The sequence below is a fragment of the Salmo trutta genome, chromosome 6 (assembly GCF_901001165.1).
Source record: "Salmo trutta chromosome 6, fSalTru1.1, whole genome shotgun sequence".
Lineage (NCBI taxonomy): Eukaryota > Metazoa > Chordata > Actinopteri > Salmoniformes > Salmonidae > Salmo > Salmo trutta.
In genome coordinates this window covers 46,111,447-46,131,036 of record NC_042962.1, presented here as the reverse complement: position 1 = coordinate 46,131,036, position 19,590 = coordinate 46,111,447, and the positions used below count along the sequence as shown (strand labels likewise).

General features: G+C 45.6%; 1 protein-coding gene across 2 annotated transcripts in view; it reads left to right on the top strand.

The window, feature by feature from the left end:
* The window catches only part of LOC115196049 (protein TANC1-like), a 32,042-nt gene that overhangs the window by 7,547 nt on the left and 4,905 nt on the right, over positions 1-19,590 (top strand). For both annotated transcript variants that reach the window (XM_029756545.1, XM_029756544.1), the window contains 3 exons: positions 5,580-5,713; positions 6,882-7,104; positions 7,876-8,157. In XM_029756545.1, the coding sequence (XP_029612405.1) occupies positions 5,580-5,713; positions 6,882-7,104; positions 7,876-8,157 (639 nt within the window). The remainder of the gene's footprint in view (positions 1-5,579; positions 5,714-6,881; positions 7,105-7,875; positions 8,158-19,590) is intronic.

Here is a 19,590-nt window from a genome sequence, read left to right as displayed (position 1 = left end):
GAATCAGTTGGGCACTTAGGCAATGGATGGAGACATAGACTGATAGACTGCATCCTCAGTCTATCTCGTTCTCTCCCTTTCTCTCTCTCTCTCTCTTTCTCTCTCTCTTTCTCTGTGTCTCACTCTCACACCCTCCCTCTCACTTTCTCTCTCTCGGTTTGTCTTGTTTAGTTTTAGCCACAGTTGTGTGATTTGTAACCATTATGAATGTACAGTAAACATAGATAATTATAATATACATTTACTTACCATTTCCTTCAAAATCTTGTGTTAATTTGCAATACTTTTCAATGTGGCGTTTTCCATATTTGCTTTTCCATGTGCTTAGCTCGTTATGAATTTGAATGAACCCTGAATGGCGCAGAGGTCAAATTTTGACATCATATCAGATGATTAGGTTTGCCTTTCAAAACCACCTCAGCAGACTCAAACAAATGAATGATTAGAAATGAATAGCTGAATACATTTGAGTGTATTCAGCGTAGGGTTCGGTAATGACTTTGACTTTGGTTAAGACTTTGACAGGTCAGATCATTATTCTCTTTTGCACAAAAAACAAGAATACTCCTGTCGGATAAGAGTGATGAGGAATGAATTTCTCCCCGAATTTGAAGGTGTTGTTTCCTTGAGACGGAGGGTGCAGAGTCAGATCTTGTTCTCAGTGTTTGTGGATCTCTGCTTTGACCAGAGTGCCTTCCCACTGGGCAGAAACTGCTTGAATCAACGTTGTTTCCACCAGTGGAGGCTGCTGAGGGGAGGACGGCTCATAGTAATAGCTGGAATGGAGTCAATGGAATGCTATCACATGCAAACCACGTTTGATACCATTCCATTCAATCCATTTCAGCCATTACTAGGAGCCGTCCTCCCCTCAGCAGCCTCCACTGGTTTCCACGTCATTTTATCCCCCCAAAAATGTCATGTGATGACATTGAATCAACGTGGGATTTCCAAAACGTCAGCAACGTAAGGGAATTTCATCTTTTTTTCACCCAACTTTGAACCTTAATCTAATGACTTTTCCTGTTGTTGATTTAACGTTAGTTGACAACTCAAGCAAATGTAATTCAAATATAGACGTTGAACTGACGTCTGTGCCCAGTGGGTAGAAGTGTGCTAAGATTTGATTGAACAACCTTCTGCCAGAAAGAACCAAGCGTGCTCCAGCACCCGGTCTATTACACGACCCAGTGTGGACCAAAAGACTTCAGATGGATGTTTTTCGCAGAAAGAGAACGTGTATCAGAGTGATAATGTGGATGGGAGCTGCTAATGTGACAGTTGCTGTGACTACGGTTGGTTTACTACGTTACTTCCATTACGCTGGATAATGGAGGGTGACATAACAGGATTCATTTAGTTCAGGTGATACCCTGTTTTGATTTCTATCCGAGATGGCACCCAACTACCCTGGCATTGACGGTCTCTTTTTCTTTCCAATTTGTAATGTACACTGTTGAATCAGGAGCTCCAGCCAGACAGTCAGATCTCTTGCAGACAGTCCAGCCCCGTGTGCCACCAAGCGTCTGTTTGTCCTCCCGTCTCTCTCACTGTCTGTGATTAACAGCTCTGCGTGTGATCTCTGCTGTGTAGGAAAGGTGCTGGTGCCTGCCTTTCGGCTAACCAGTCAGCTCGTTTCATCACCACCCCTTGTCTGAGAGATGGAGGAAGTTGTGACTTTAGGCGGAGAAGAGAGGAGGGATATGCAATAGTGAGGTGGTGGTGGCTGTTTCCTCCTATTTGCTTACTGTGTATTGCATCATCTTTACAGTTCATTAGAGAGAGCAATGGATTATGTGGAGGCGGGGAGAGGATATCGACAGTGAGATTGAAAAAATGGGGCGATCCTGAGGGCTTGAGCGGTGGGGGGGAGCAGGATGGAGAGGGGGAATTGATGGAGGAATACACTCTTAGAAAAAAAAGGTGCATTCTAGAACCTAAAACGGTTCTCCGGCTGTCCCCACAGGGGAACCCTTTGAAGAACCCTTTTTGGTTCCAGGTAGAACCCTTTTGGGTTCTATGTCAAAACCCTTTCCCACAGAGGGTTCTGCATGGAACCCAAACGAGTTCTAGCTGAATCCAAAAAGGGTTCTACCTGGAACCAAAAAGGGTTCACCTTTTGGAACTCTTTTTCCCAAGAGGGATTGAGGGGAGAGATGGGTGAGAAGGTGTCTAACCCAAGAAGGGTTGAGAGTAACTAACGTCCAACAAGCTGCGTCTTGGCCCGCCCACATTCCTTCCCTTCTTCCTCATCTCTCTCAATAGTAGCTCTGTTTCCAAGACATCATCATATTTTCCAACTCACTGTTGTATGTAAACAGGATATAGAGTATTGAACACCCTCTCCTCATCCACCTCTGCATCTGTACAGTGGCTGTCACGGCTGTTCGAAGGTGCGGACCAAAATGCAGCGTGTTCGTAGTTCCACATATTTATTAAACGTGAAACTGAATGCAATACACTTAAATACTTCAATATACAAAAACAACAAACCGTGACGCAGAGAGGAAAACACACTACTCAAAAGATAATAACCCACAAACAGGAAGAGAAAAACCCCTACTTAAATATGATCTCTAATCAGAGGCAATGAGGATCAGCTGCCTCCAATTAGAGATCAACCCCAAACAATCCCAACATAGAAATAGACAAACTAGAACTTAAACATAGAAATAGAAAACATAGAACAACCCAAAACACCCCCTGTCACGCTCTGCCCTACAATAGAAAAGGACATCTTGCTAGGGTCAGGACATGACAGTACCCCCCCCCCCCCCCCCCCCCCCAAAGGTGCAGACTCCGAATGCAAAAATAAAAAAAATAAAAACACAAAGGGAGGGTAGGGTGGGTGACTAATGTCTATGGCGGCGGCTCTGGTTCTGGGCGTAGTACCCCCACCGCCCGCTGATCCCCCCACTTCTGTATGTCCGGAGCAACCAGACCATGGATCATCGCTGGAGGCTTCAGACCGCCAACCGCCGCTGAAGACTCTGGGCTAAAGGCTGCCACTGAAGACACTGGGCTGCAGACCGCCGCTGAAGGCTTTGGGCTGCAGACCGCCGCTGAAGGCTCTGGGCTGCAGACCGCCGCTGAAGGTTCTAGACTGGGGAGCGTCGCTGGAGGTTCCGGGCTGAGATCCTTCTCAGTAGGTTCCGGACTGTAGGCCGTCTCAGTAGGTTTCGGACTGTAGGACACTTCTCAGTAGGTTCCGGACTGTAGGACCGTCTCAGTAGGTTCCGGACTGTAGGACACTTCTCAGTAGGTTCCGGACTGTAGGACCGTCTCAGTAGGTTCCGGACTGTAGGCCGTCTCAGTAGGTTTCGGACTGTAGGCCGTCTCAGTAGGTTCCGGACTGTAGGCCGTCTCAGTAGGTTCCGGACTGTAGGCCGTCTCAGTAGGTTCCGGACTGTAGGCCGTCTCAGTAGGTTCCGGACTGTTGGCCGTCTAAGTAGGTTCCGGACTGTAGGCCGTCTCAGTAGGTTCCGGACTGTTGGCCGTCTAAGTAGGTTCCGGACTGTAGGCCGTCTCAGTAGGTTATGGACTGTAGGCCGTCTCAGTAGGTTCCGGACTGTAGGCCGTCTTAGTAGGTTCCGGACTGTAGACCGTCTCAGTAGGTTCCGGACTATAGGCCGTCTCAGTAGGTTCCGGACTGTAGGCCGTCTCAGTAGGTTATGGACTGTAGGCCGTCTCAGTAGGTTCCGGACTGTAGACCGTCTTAGTAGGTTCCGGACTGTAGGCCGTCTCAGTAGGTTCCGGACTGTAGACCGTCTTAGTAGGTTCCGGACTGTAGGCCGTCTCAGTAGGTTCCGGACTATAGGCCGTCTCAGTAGGTTCCGGACTGTAGTCCGTCTCAGTAGGTTCCGGACTGTAGGCCGTCTCAGTAGGTTCCGGACTATAGGCCGTCTCAGTAGGTTCCGGACTGTAGGCCGTCTCAGTAGGTTCCGGACTGTAGGCCGTCTCAGTAGGTTCCGGACTGTAGGCCGTCTCAGTAGGTTCCGGACTGTAGGCCGTCTCAGTAGGTTCCGGACTGTAAAACTGTCGCCGGAAGCTCTGGACGGGGAACTGTCGCCGGAAGTTCTGGACGGGGAACTGTCGCCGGAATCCTGATGCGTGGTACTTGGCATGGGTGGCGCCAGACTGGTAACACGCACCTCAGGGCGAGTGCGGGAAGCAGGAACAGGATATACTGGGCTGTGGAGGCGCACTGGAGATCTCGAGCGTAGAGCTGGCACAACCCGTTCTGGCTGGATGCTCAACCTAGCTCGACTAATGCAGGGCGCGGGCACAGATCGCACCGGCCTGTGAATGCGCCCTGATGACACAGTGCGCATCACCGCATAATACGGTCCTTGCCCTGTCACTCGCTCCCCACGATAAGCACGGGGAGTTGGCTCAGGTCTCCACCCTGACTCTGCCAAACTTCCCGTGTGCCCCCCAACAAAATTATTTTGGGGCTGCCTCTCAGCCTTGTCTCTCAGTGCATATCGAGCCTTGTAGTATTGTCGCTCTGCCTTCGCTGCCTCAAGTTCCTCCTTCGGTCGGCGATACTCCCCAGCCTGACTCCAGGGTCCTTCTCCTGCTGCTCCTTTCCACGCTGCTTGGTCCTTTGGTGGTGGGTTATTCTTTTACGGCTGTTCGAAGGAGCGGACCAAAATGCAGCGTGTTCGTAGTTCCACATATTTATTAAACGTGAAACTGAATGCAATACACTTAAATACTTCAATATACAAAAACAACAAACCATGACGCAGAGAGGAAACCACACAACTCAAAAGATAATAACCCTCAAACAGGAAGAGAAAAACCCCTACTTAAATATGATCTCTAATCAGAGGCAATGAGGATCAGCTGCCTCCAATTAGAGATCAACCCCAAACAATCCCAAAATAGAAATAGACAAACTACAACTTAAACATAGAAATAGAAAACATAGAACAACCCAAAACACCCCCTGTCACGCCCTGCCCTACTCTACTATAGAAAATGACATCTTACTAGGGTCAGGACGTGACAGTGGCGACCTGGAGGTGAAAGGTCATGGCATCAGGCCCTTCTCAGTGATGTATCGACGCAGCATATTGCTCATCTCAGCCCAATCTGTCCGGACAGGGCAGCCAGTGCCAAAGACGGCGGTGCAATGGCGCCTACCCTCTGCTGGAGGCCAGGGCTGAGCTGAGCTCATTGAGATTCTATGCCTGTCTCCTAACCAACCGGGAGCGCTGAGCAGGCACACACACATACACATATGGACACACACGCAGACAGAGCTGCTTCAGTCATACCGCCAGGGACTGAGAAAGCCACAGCCTCTTCATTGGTAATGAGGCCGACCGGCGCTGCTGCTGCTGCTGACCTGTGGATGCATACATTAACCTCTCCTCCATCGGCATAGTATACATAATCCTCCATCCAATCGACGTAGCCAGGTAGGAGAAAAGGCAGGAAGGAGGAACTGAGCTGGACTGAGCTGAACTGGGCTGGGCTACAGAACGGTGTGTGTGTGTGTGTGTTTGGTGTGGTCGTATCGTGCTGCTCGCAGCGATCCGCTCGTCTGTCATCTCTCTCCATCTGTCCTCCAGAGCTGCACGCGGAGCTCCAGCCCAGCTCCTCCACCTTCTCAACCCAGGAACTGATGACCAGGCTGGGCTTCTTACTGGGAGAAGGGACCCCAGCCTCGCCTAGCACCCCCATGGAGGACCGGAGGGAAAAGAAGGTATGTGAAATGAAAGATGATGGGTAGAAGGAAGGAGGGAGAGTGACTGAGAAAGTCAGATGTCAGAAATATGAAAATGAGGCTCATATGTTTTCTTTGCAGATGAAGTGAGGAGTTTTTGTATGGCTTCTTTAATTAGATTTAAAGGCAATGTTTTGTATGATAACCAAGATTGAGAGTTTGTTTTTGTTAAGCTGCAAATTTAGAAACTACAACTTTGAAGGTAAATTACCAGTAGAAAAATAAAATCAGAGGCACTCTTGACTTAATATTTGAAAGTATATACTGTAATGGCATTTTCTTTATGGAATGTGTACATAAGGTGATGTCAGTTGAATATCTTGCTTTTAATCTTGTTGCGTTGGCTCGCCACATGCTGTTGAGCCTGCAGGAGGTTTATATACTGTACTGTATCATTCTATCACCGTTTGAGCATTGCCCCACTTTCCTAACCTCCTTCCTCCACCTGATGGAGCCAGTTTTATGGAGACAATGTGTCGGCTGTGAGCGCTGTACCGTGTCCTGGTTCAGATAACTGATGGGGTGGTAAGGTGGGAATAGCACTGAGCTGAACGTTCTCTAACGTTGCAGAAACGCTGAGTGCTGGGATGAGTTGAGACCTATAGGATCTAGAAAATGCAGGTGTTCGGGTGTTGTTGGAGATATGTATGTTGGAGACATATGAAGAAGGATGCAGATATTGGGGTTTGGGGACATGGGGAGGAGAGGGGGACATTGACTCACACACACACACACACACACACACACACACACACACACACCACACACACACACACACACACACACCACACACACACACACACTTATATACATTGACCTATATACCATACATAACCTGGGGACAGCTGGAAAGGGGGCCAACAGGGTCTATACCTCTGATAATACATGTAGATAGACAGAGCTTTAAATAAAACACCTCTTTCTCTCTCTTCTCCCTGCCCTTTCTCTTTCTATATCTCTCTTCTCTTGCCACACGTTCTATCCATTTCTCCTCCCTTTCTACTTGACTCATATCTCCTACTCCCCCTCTTTCCATCCCCTCTCTCCTCTTTCACTCTCTATCATCCCTCTCTCACCCTTCTCTCTCTCTCATCCCTCTATCTGACTATCGCTCTCTCTCCCTCTCTTGCTCCCTCTCTGTCTGTAGTGTAATATCTCTGGCCAGGCGGTGAGCCCATGCTCCACATTGACCTGCAGCACCACATCTCCATGCTCAGACAGCCCCTGCTCCACCCTGGGTAGTAGCAGTACCGGGGGGCCACCCTCCTGTCTCCCCAATCCCAGCCCCTGCCCAGGTGGGACCCTCCTCAGCCCCAGTCCCTGCCGGAGCCCCAGCTCCACACTTGAGAGCCAGGATAGCGGAATCATAGGTGAGTGGCTTATATAGACCATCACCCCCATAGTTGGATCAATTTCAATTCAGATATTTTCTCTGTGTTGTATTCTCTTCTCACCTCCTGAGAAATAATGGATATGTGCACGTGATTGTGAGATCTATATGGAAGAAAAAACACTGTCTCATCCTTCCATTGGTCATCAATATGTCTCAATAATATATCTCAGTACTCACATTGTCAATAATCCTGATGAAGATAAGGGCCTCAGCACTGAAGAAATAGAGATAGATGATACTTGTTTCACCTTGCTTTGAGTTCTCAGTCAAGTCTTTCTATCTCCCAACTCTCTCTCTCTCTCTCTTTTTGCCTGTGCCACTTTAGTCGAGAGGCTTCAGTTCCCTCTTGACAAAACTGGGACGTTGCCGTCTTTGCTGCGTATGGGTCTGGACTTTCTAAAATAGGACATCTTTCTCCCCAAATAGAGCTTGTATTTCTCGGTAAATACAAAAAGGGCAAGGGGTGCACAGTACAAGCGTTTGATTGCGATGATGTCGATGTGTGACTGATGTCTCGCCACTGTTGATGTGACTGATGATCGGACTCTTACTCTTTAACTCAATACAGTGTCACTGCCAATAACGTGCCAGACTGGAAAACTACAGTGAACCGAAGCAGAGATTGAGCTCATCCTAAATGACAGCTATTCCTAACTTGATCTTATCCAAAAGGCACTCATTAGGAGTCAACAGTTTGGTTTTGTCGTTTGTAATCACCTTACCCCTGTCTACTCCCCCTGTGCCTCAGCTACCATCACCAGCTCTCCTGAGAATGAAGATCGCGGTGGTTCCACTCTGGATCTGAGCAAAGATGGCAGCTGGAGGGGCGCTGGGCGTGGCGGGCACCGAGGCGACTCCTGCCCTCCTGTCGCCAAGGACGACCTGCCGGGACCAAGCGAGGCCCCGCCCAGGTCTGAAATCACCATCCTAGAGGCACCCAGAACTCCGCCCCCAGCCAAGAGGCCCCTCCCACAACGCCACACGCACAGCACTTCTTCCCTGGTGATGCAACGCCCTAACTCTGTGGCAGGTGAGTGACCATCTCTTGCCGCTGACTGGTGGTGTCTCAATAGTATCAACTAGTCTCCTTTCCTTGTGTCCTTTCCTCTATGATTGCTGGCCTGGTAGTGCATGATAGATGAAAGCAGTACGTCGGAGATCTGTCCAGTCCTTTTACCTTTTAGCGGTGATGAGGGAAAGGAGACGAGGAAAGGAAGCCATGAAAGACAATCAAACAGCTCTACCTTGACCAGGTGTCTAGAACCAATCGTTTCTGTGGTGAAGTTCTCTTTCCTCCGTTCATTCGTGCAGTTTTAAACAGCTGCAGCTGAAGTTTTTCTCTGACCATGTGGTTTTCTGTGACGTGGACGAGCCGTCCGACAGAGCTGCTTCCTGTCTACTTTCTATCGTTAGACGAGGACGGCATGCGGCATTACGTCTCTGGAGGATGGAGACAGTGAACGCTACAGTATTCCAGCAGGGTTTACGCTGTTATCCTACGTCTGTTTCTCCTCTGTGTTTGAGAGAACAAGAGACAACTTTTCCTTCGTTAGATGTCACTTCATTTGGAGGGGGGGGCGGTCTCTCAGGGGAGTGGATCCACTGCAATGACTGACAGACTCTTCTACTCTTGTTAGGGATGCTGCTCGTGAAAAACTTGGATTACTTGAAATGAGCGTGCATGGCACTATTTGTTTAAATAGACCTCCCTTTCAGGTTGTGATGGGGGGAAAAGAGAGATGGGAGTAACACAGGACATGTTTTGGTTTTCTTTCAAAGCCCACGCTCTACATGGATTTCTATCTGTTATTGTGCTGCAGTGGTCCGAGCAGAGAGGAAGTGTTACGTATGCCTGCTGATTTCAGTACAGCTTGAGAGTTAAGTGGCGCCGTGTGTGAATAGAATGTCAGTATTCCTGCGGTGCCATTGAAAGAGGGCAGACCCACCCCCACCCCCGAGAGCTCTTGCCATTCAACTGTAGCTTTCGTCATAGCGCTCTGAGATTATTATTATACCAACCGACATGAATCTGAGGTGGAAGATTGTGGTAAAATGTGTTTTCTACATTGTTTAACAGTAACCCGGCCCTGGGTTGAACACGATTTAAGGTGACTCAGCAGTAGATTGGACATGGTGGTGTTGGGAGGTTTGATGTGAAGTGTGTCTCTGTATCTCTGAGCTCAGTGGTTCTAACGCTGAACCTGGCCTAGCCTCCAACCGCTTTTTTTCCCAAGATCCAGTGTGTGACTCTTCACTAGATTGGACCTGACGGGGGTGATGTTGGGGTTATGACATGCTGTTCCAGTGGGCGCTCCTGCCCTGTGAGCTGGGCAGTACGTGTCACAGAGCCGAGCAATGTGACATTCCCCCTTCTGATTCACTCTGTGGGGATTAAAGGTCTCATGTAATGACAGATTATGCTGTAGTACAGGAGGCTGGGCGCGCACTATCGATTTATGTGCTGCATAAGGTGTAGACATCAGTCTGGAAGAGAAGAGAGCGAGAGCGAGAGAGAGAGAGAGAGAGAGAGGAGACATGAGAAGGAAGAGAGAGACAGAAAGGAAAGAGAGAGACAGAAAGGAAAGAGAGAGAGACAGAAGGAAAGAGAGACAGAAGGAAAGAGAGAGAGACAGAAGGAAATAGAGGAGCGAGAGAGAGACGAGGAGAGAGAGAGGGACGAGAGGGAGAGAGAGAGAGAGAGAGAGAGAGACAGAAGAGAAGACAGAGGAGAGACAGAAGGAAGAGAGGAGAGAGAGAGGACAGAAGGAAAGAGAGAGAGAGAGAGACAGAAGGAAAGAGAGACAGAAGGAAAGAGAGAGACAGAAGGAAAGAGAGAGAGAGAGAGACAGAAGGAAGAGAGAGAGAGAGACAGAAAGGAAACAGAGACAGAAGGAAGAGAGAGACAGAAGGAAAGAAAGAGAGAGGAGGAGAGAGAGAAGGAAATAGACAGAAGGAAAGAGAGAGAGAGAGAGAGACAGAAGGGGAGAGAGAGAGAGAGAGAGAGAGAGAAGGAAAGAGACAGAGAGAAAGCGAGTGTTTGTAGTATGGCTCGATCATGACAGCTATAGTTCCTTGCCTTGCCACTACAAATAGAGTGATTAAACTTGAACCTAGAAGCCTCAAGCCCCATCTAGCTCTGGTCCAAGCTACTATACAACAGTTACTGCAGATTCACTAAAATCACATGCACACCCCTGTATGCTCACACACAAACACACACACACACACACACACACACACACAGAACATCTGTATATATCTATCTACAACCTCCCTATCCAGATATTACTGTACTGTTATATCACATCCAGACCCCTACAAGCAGATTGTTTCCCATAGGAAATGATTGTAATCTAGTTAGCTGCTTCTTTGCCAGACTTGAATTCATAAGCCACTTCTATTAGATCTCCTCTCTCTCACTCAGAGTAGAAAGAACTAGGCCTGGTGGAGCAGAGTAGAGAGAACTAGGCCTGGTGGAGAGAGTAGAGAGAACTAGGCCTGGTGGAGCAGAGCAAAGAGAACTAGGCCTGGTGGAGCAGAGTAGAGAGAACTAGGCCTGGTGGAGCAGAGTAGAGAGAACTAGGCCTGGTGGAGCAGAGTAGAGAGAACTAGGCCTGGTGGAGCAGAGTAGAGAGAACTAGGCCTGGTGGAGCAGAGTAGAGAGAACTAGGCCTGGTGGAGCAGAGTAGAGAGAACTAGGCCTGGTGGAGCAGAGCAGAGAGAACTAGGCCTGGTGGAGCAGAGCAGAGAGAACTAGGCCTGGTGGAGCAGAGTAGAGAGAACTAGGCCTGGTGGAGCAGAGCAGAGAGAACTAGGCCTGATGGAGCAGAGTAGAGAGAACTAGGGCCTGGTGGAGCAGAGTAGAGAGAACTAGGCCTGGTGGAGCAGAGCAGAGAGAACTAGGCCTGTGAGCAGAGTAGAGAGAAACTAGGCCTGGTGGAGCAGAGCAGAGAGAACTAGGCCTGATGGAGCAGAGTAGAGAGAACTAGGCCTGGTGGAGCAGAGTAGAGAGAACTAGGCCTGGGGAGCAGAGCAGAGAGAACTAGGCCTGGTGGAGCAGAGTAGAGAGAACTAGGCCTGGTGGAGCAGGTAGAGAGAACTAGGCCTGGTGGAGCAGAGCAGAGAGAACTAGGCCTGATGGAGCAGAGTAGAGAGAACTAGGCCTGTGGAGCAGAGTAGAGAGAAATAGGCCCTGGTGCGAGGCAGAGCAGAGAGGGAAGAGAGAACTAGGCCTGGTGGAGCAGAGCAGAGAGAACTAGGCCTGGTGGCAGCAGAGCAGAGCGAACTAGGCCTGGTGGAGCAGAGCAGAGAGAACTAGGCCTGGTGGAGCAGAGTAGAGAGAACTAGGCCTGGTGGAGCAGAGTAGAGAGAACTAGGCTGGTGGAGCAGAGCAGAGAGAACTAGGCTGGTGGAGCAGAGCAGAGAGAACTAGGCCTGGTGGAGCAGAGCAGAGAGAACTAGGCCTGGTGGAGCAGAGCAGAGAGAACTAGGCCTGGTGGAGCAGAGCAGAGAGAACTAGGCCTGGTGGAGCAGAGTAGAAAGAACTAGTGAATTAGGATGTGTTAGGTTCTAATTTCCAGAGTACAAACTCAACAGACGCTATGAAAGCTTTAAACCAAGTTTATTCAGCTGCATTAGACAAACACATGGTTTCACCCGTGGTAGTTTACATGCCCCACTTTGGGTGGAGTCTCCTCCATATCACTACACATTGCATCCTTATTGCTAGGCAGGGAGCTGAGTGATCTGGGCCTTAAACGGTTCCTCCGCTTATCAGTACTGCCACATGTGATCGTTGTCCCTGCACTCAGCCCTTACCAAGCTTCCTGATGGCACCCCTCATGTCTCCACTATACCTAATGATTCATTATATATAACGCTCAGAAACCAAACCTATCAGATGGAAGACATCAGGTTCTGCAGAGCATACATGGACCAGTGTGTATGTCTCATGTTGGTGTACATGTTAACCGGACTGGTCCTTAGAAACACAACATTCTGCTACAGGACAGGTGTAATTGGAGCTGGTCTCTGAACCTGGCTGTGTTCCTGACCTGTAGTGAGCTGTTAATATCCCAGGCTGGATGAGGATTCACTTAGATCATCATCACCGTACAACATGTACTGATCTAGTGCTCAACACCCATTTCAATGAGTCGCGAAGATGTGAGCAAATGAGAGAGAAAGAGAGGCAGAAAGAGAGTGGGGGGAAAGGGGGGGAGAAGTAAAATGGACCCCGAGAGTGAGAGGATTTCCTATAAGATGCGTATCGAGTGTGCATGCATGGTGTGTGTGTGTGTGTGCTGTGTGTGTGTGTGTGTGTGTGTGTGTGTGTGTGTGTGTGTGTGCGCTGCAGCTGGCTCTCTGTGTGTGTCTTGTGTTTTATCCTTGAGTGTCTTTCTCCAGAATATTTGACGTCACAAAACATGGGCAGCATAAGGGGAGAACTATGAACGATTTGTTTCCCATTTTACTCAAGGACAAGAGTCTTGTATCGCTCTCCCTTAAAGCTGAAATACACTACAGGCCACCGGGGTTAACACCCCTACTCTTATGATAAGTGCCATGGGATCTTTAATGACCTCAGAGAGGTCAGGACACCTGTTTTAACATCCCATCCGAAAGACGGCGCCCTACACAGGGCAATGTCCCCAATCACTGCCCTGGGGCATTGGGATATTTTTTATTTTAGACCTAGAGGAAAGAGTGCCTCCAACACCACTTCCAGCAGCATTTGGTTCTTCCATCCAGGGACCGACAGGAGCAGCACCCTGCTTAGTTTCAGAGGCAAGCCCAGCCAGTTAGGATGCAGGGTGGTATGCTGCTGGCCTATACAGCCACTCCCTGGACCTGACTTCAAAAGTGAGCTGCCTAAGGACAGTACCAAAGAGATCATCTATTGATTCTGTTTCTTTCGTTGCAGTGTGCACAGGCCTCACCCCGTATATTGAGCATTCTTTTTGTGGCTGAGAACATTATATAATAGTTTAAATTAAAAAGAACGGATTGACGTGTCCATTTTTGTATAGCAGTTCATAAACCCGATGCCATGGTATTGAGACATCAAAAATCTCTTCCCAATTATCTGGAATTTATGCCGAATAGGTTGTCAACCCTCTCGACTTTAAGTGAATGATATATTTTTGATTTATACTAGTCATTTTAAGCCATGCATGGTTTTTGATTGACGGCAGGCAAACTAATTAATTCCTGTCTCTTTTGAGTAATTGCCCCTTACAATTTTTGTGGCAGAGCTGCGATGAGTTGGTTAAACTTTTGTATGAGCACACGTCCCCATACGCCTTTGTAATTGCTTGTGAGACAACAGTTTACTGTCCTTATTTTCAATGTCATTCATAAACATGATACCTTTCTCAGAATTGTTTTTACAATAAAATAGTTATTTCCCTTTATCAGTACATTGTAGTTTAGCCATACTATTTGCTGTAATATTTGTTCAGCCTCTTCTGGAGGAGGAAATTGGAACGGTAACCATCTCGTATGGCTTCATTAAAAAGGATGATGCTTTAAACAGGGTTCCATTGTCAATCCACCGGAAAAGGTTGGTTTTAATCTACAAAACGGAAAGAGACCCTTTTTGAGCATTGAATGTGCTTCTTTAGTAGCCTGCTGGAAAACCAGTTTGGATTTAGATATTCATTTTTGGTATAATGTAGGCTTTAAGTAAGAGGTTTAATGTCTTAATATTTAATAGTTTTAACCCTCCAAACTCACGTTCGTTATACAAATATGCCTGTTTAACGTTCTCTGATTTGCCATCAAGGACCAAAAAAAGAAATTCTCACTAGTCGGCTTTTATTCTCCAGAATAAGGACTGTAACCATAACAAAATGTGGAAAAGGTCAAGGGGTCTGACTACCTTTCCGGGTTGTTTGGACATGACTTTTTACCCATCTTATGAGAGATTCTCAAAAGTGAAGGAAATCTAGGCACTTCTTAAACTGATTCTAGACTCTACTGTTATCGAGGCTGTCTTAAAATCCGCTTGTAAAGATATACCTGTTTCCCTGTATTCTCATAGTCTAATGTTGTCTCCTATATTTCATCCTTTCAAGAATCCCGTCTGATCCTGAAGAATAATGTCCAGTAGGACCTTTTTTACTTCTATGAGCAATACATTTTGCCAATATGTTTGCGTCGCAAATGTGCATTTTTTGGAGATACTGGGTCTTTGTACTGCCCCCCTGGCTCCTGCTTCAGTAGCAGAGAGATAAGTCCCTCTTTTTGTGTGTCCGATAGTTTGCCATTTACAGTATATACGAGTAATTAAAACATGGTAGTAATGGATCTCTCAGCAGATATATCTCTATTGGAATGCCAGCGAGACCAGGGGTTTTCCTGTCTGAAGGAATCATTTGCCAACCGTAGTTCGTCCTGTGTAATTAGGCCATCGCAAGATATTTTTAGTGTGTCAGATAGTTTAAGATTATTTTCTGGGAGAAGGGTTTCACAAAACTAATTAATTGAGATTGTAAGAACTTTGTAAGAACTTGACAAGAGAACCTTGGTTTAAAATATTTTACTTAGGCCTCCCGAGTGGCGCAGAGGTTTAAGGCACTGCATTGCATCGGGTTCATTTCCCGGGCTGTACCACAACCGGCCGTGGCCGGGAGTCACATAGGACGGCGCACAATTGGCCTAGCATTGTCCTGGTTAGGGGAGGGTTTGGCCGGTGGGGCTTTACTTGGCTCATCGTGCTCTAGCGACTCCTTGTGGCGGGCCGGGTGCCAGTTGAACAGTGTTTCCTCTGACACATTGGTGCGGCTGGCTTCCAGGGTAAACTGTGCGGTTAGGCGGGTCATGTTTCGGAGGACGCATGACTCCACTTTCGCCTCTCTCGAGCCTGTTGTGGCTGTTGGGGAGTTGCAGCGATGACAGGATCGAAAATTGGGGAGAAAAAAATTGTAAAATACATTAAAATAATAATAATTTTACTTCATTAAAAATCTCCTTTGATGAGATAAGGATTTCTCCATTGATTGGAACTAATTTTGGTAGATTATTTTTGGTCGCGTTTCTAATTTGAAGGTTTAAGGAAAATTTGGTGCATTTTTTCGCCGTTCTCCATCAATTTACTCAGTTTTAGATAATTGAAACCGGATCTTTCCAAAATAAATTTCTCCTTCTGTTTTGCATCTAGATTCTTCATGTTTCAGTAGTACATTTATCATCATCATTGATATGTAATGCTAGTTTTTCTATTTCTGATGTAAGTAATTTCTCCGCTGACCCAAACCATTTTAGTCTTTGGGATGAAAACAGAATTGAGTGGCCTCTAAAGACAAATGTAAATGGCATCCCATACGATAAGTGGGTCCGCTGAACCTGTATTGTGCCTGAAGAAATCTGTTATATATTTCCTTCGTTTTTGTTAAGAATGTACTGTCTTTCAATAAACCCAGGTTCAATTTCCAATATCCCCATCCTCGTGGAAAGTCTCTCATAGTTATCTGGAGGGATATAAGTTGATGGTCTGATCGCATTCGATCCTCAATCAATACTTTTTTAAACTTTTGGCTCCATAGAAAAGGATACCAGAAAATAATCGATCCGGCTAGCTTGATTAAGCCTCCTCCAAGTATATTTTACAAGGTCCAGGTTTTTAACCCTCCAAATATCATTCAATTCCAATGTGTCCATAATATTCATGATCTCTTTGAGCACCAGAGGGTGATAGTTGGTAGTATGATTGCCTTTACGATGTGGATGTACATTACCAGTCAAAGGTTTTAGAACACCTACTCATTCAAGGGTTTTTCTTTATTTTTACAATTTCCTACATTGTAGAATAATAGTGAAAACATTACAACTATGAAATAACACATACGAAATCAGTAGTAACCAAAAAGTGTGAAACAAATCAAATATATTTTATATTTGAGATTCTTCAAATAGCCACCCTTTGCCTTGACAGCTTTGCACACTCTTGGCATTGTCTCAACCAGCTTCACCTGGAATGCTTTTCCAACAGTCTTGAAGGAGTTCCCTTCAAGGAAGGAGCACTTGATGGCTTCTTTTCTTTCACTCTGCGGTCCGACTCATCCCAAACAATCTCAATTTGGTTGAGGTTGGGTGATAGGGGAGGCCAGGGTCATTGATGCAGCACTCCATCACTCTCCTTCTTGGTCAAATAGCCCTTACACAGCCTGGAGGTGTGTTGGGTCACTGTCCTGTTGAAAACAAATGATAGTCCCACTAAGCCCAAACCAGATGGGATGGCGTATCGCTGCAGAATGCTGTGGTAGCCATGCTGCTTAAGTGTGCCTTGAATTCTAAATAATCACAGGACAGTGTCACCATCAAAACACCCCCACACCATAAACACCTCCTCGTCCATGCTTCACGGTGGGAAATACACATGCAGAGATCATCCGTTCACCTACACCGCGTCTCACAAAGACACAGCAGTTGGAACCAAAAATCTCAAATTTGGACTCCAGACCAAAGGACAAATTTCCACCGGTCTAATGTTCATTGGTTGTGTTTCTTGGCCCAAGCAAAGTCTCTTCTTATTATTGGTGGCCTTTAGTAGTAGTTTCTTTGCAGCACTTCGGACTATGAAGGCCTGATTCACACGGTCTCCTCTGAACAGTTGATGTTGAGATGTGTCTGTTACTTGAACTCTGTGAAGAATTTATTTCGGCTTGCCATTTCTGAGGCTGGTATCTAATGAACTATCCTTTGCAGCAGAAGTAACTCTGGGTCTTCCATTCCTGTGGTGGTCCTCATGAGAGCCAGTTTCCTCAAAGCGCTTGATGGTTTTTGCGACTGCATTTGAAGAAACTTTCAAAGTTCTTGAAATGTTCTGTATTGACTGACCTTCATGTCTTAAAGTAATGATGGACTGTCGTTTCTCTTTGCTTATTTGAGCTGTTCTTGCCATAATATGGATTTGGTCTTTTACCAAATAGGTCTATCTTCTGTATACCCCCCTACCTTGTGACAACACAACTGATTGGCTCAAACACATTAAGAAGGAAAGAAATTCCACAAATTAACTTTTAACAAGGTACACCTGTTAATTGAAATGCATTCCAGGTGACTACCTCATGAAGCTGGTTGAGAGAATGCCAAGAGTGTGCAAAGCTGTCATCAAGGCAAAGGGTGGCTATTTAAAAAATCTCAAATATAACATATATTTAGATTTGTTTATCACTTTTTTGGTTAGTACATTATTCCATATGTGTTATTTCATAGTTTTGATGCCTTCACTATAATTCTTCAATGTAGAAAATTGTAAAAATAAAGATAAAGCCTTGAATGAGTAGGTGTTCTAAATGTTTGACCGGTAGTGTATATATATAATGTATTGTAGTCCCCTACCATTATAATATAGTTATTTGTATCTTGGAGACTAATTCGATTATTATAAATGTTTTCTAAGAAGTTTGGATTGTCATTATTCGGTCCATATAGATTGATGAGCCATCATTGTTTATCATCAAGTAGTATATTCAAAGCAATCCATCTTCCTTGAGGATCCATTTAACGGATTGCACCTCAAGATCTACTGTAGATTGTCTTTCAGTAGGATTATAAGACCTTTCGAATTCCTTAGCCCGTGACAGAAATAGATTTTTGCCATCCTACTCTTTTTTCCCAGGCCACTTCGTCAGAAGATATTGAACGAGTTTCCTGTAAACAATAAATATGGTAATCCTTCTCCTTTAGCCATGTGAAAACTGCTCTTCTTTTCCTATTATCAGCCAAACCATTAGAATTATAGCTAGCTGCAATCAATTCATCAGTTACCACGATGGGTTACATTTTGAGATACTAACCACTATCCTTACCACTTTTATGAAATACTTATCCATGCTTACCAGTACCACCAGAATCAATACCTGTCCATTATCCACATAGCTGTACCATGATAGATGCACTGCTATACAAACTGTATCTGTACCATGATAGATCCACTGCTATACAAACTGTATCTGTACCATGATAGATGCACTGCTATACAAACTGTATCTGTACCATGATAGATGCACTGCTATACAAACTGTATCTGTACCATGATAGATGCACTGCTATACAAACTGTAGCTGTACCATGATAGATGCACTGCTATACAAACTGTATCTGTACCATGATAGATGCACTGCTATACAAACTGTATCTGTACCATGATAGAGCCACTGCTATACAAACTGTATCTGTACCATGATAGATGCACTGCTATACAAACTGTAGCTGTACCATGATAGATGCACTGCTATACAAACTGTATCTGTACCATGATAGATCCACTGCTATACAAACTGTATCTGTACCATGATAGATGCACTGCTATACAAACTGTATCTGTACCATGATAGATCCACTGCTATACAAACTGTATCTGTACCATGATAGATGCACTGCTATACAAAACTGTATCTGTACCATGATAGATGCACTGCTATACAAACTGTAGCTGTACCATGATAGATGCACTGCTATACAAACTGTATCTGTACCATGATAGATGCACTGCTATACAAACTGTATCTGTACCATGATAGATGCACTGCTATACAAACTGTATCTGTACCATGATAGATGCACTGCTATACAAACTGTATCTGTACCATGATAGATGCACTGCTATACAAACTGTAGCTGTACCATGATAGATGCACTGCTATACAAACTGTAGCTGTACCATGATAGATGCCACTGCTATACAAACTGTATCTGTACCATGATAGATCCACTGCTATACAAACTGTAGCTGTACCATGATAGATGCACTGCTATACAAACTGTATCTGTACCACAATAGATGCACTGCTATACAAACTGTAACTGTACCATGATAGATGCACTGCTATACAAACTGTAGCTGTACCATGATAGATGCACTGCTATACAAACTGTATCTGTACCATGATAGATGCACTGCTATACAACTGTAACTGTACATGATAGATGCACTGCTATACAAACTGTATCTGTACCATGATAGATGCACTGCTATACAAACTGTATCTGTACCATGATAGAGCCACTGCTATACAAACTGTATCTGTACCATGATAGATCCACTGCTATACAAACTGTATCTGTACCATGATAGATGCACTGCTATACAAACTGTATCTGTACCATGATAGATGCACTGCTATACAAACTGTAGCTGTACCATGATAGATGCACTGCTATACAAACTGTATCTGTACCATGATAGATGCACTGCTATACAAACTGTATCTGTACCATGATAGATGCACTGCTATACAAACTGTAACTGTACCATGATAGATGCACTGCTATACAAACTGTATCTGTACCATGATAGATGCACTGCTATACAAACTGTATCTGTACCATGATAGATGCACTGCTATACAAACTGTATCTGTACCATGATAGATGCACTGCTATACAAACTGTATCTGTACCATGATAGATGCACTGCTATACAAACTGTATCTGTACTATGATAGAGCCACTGCTA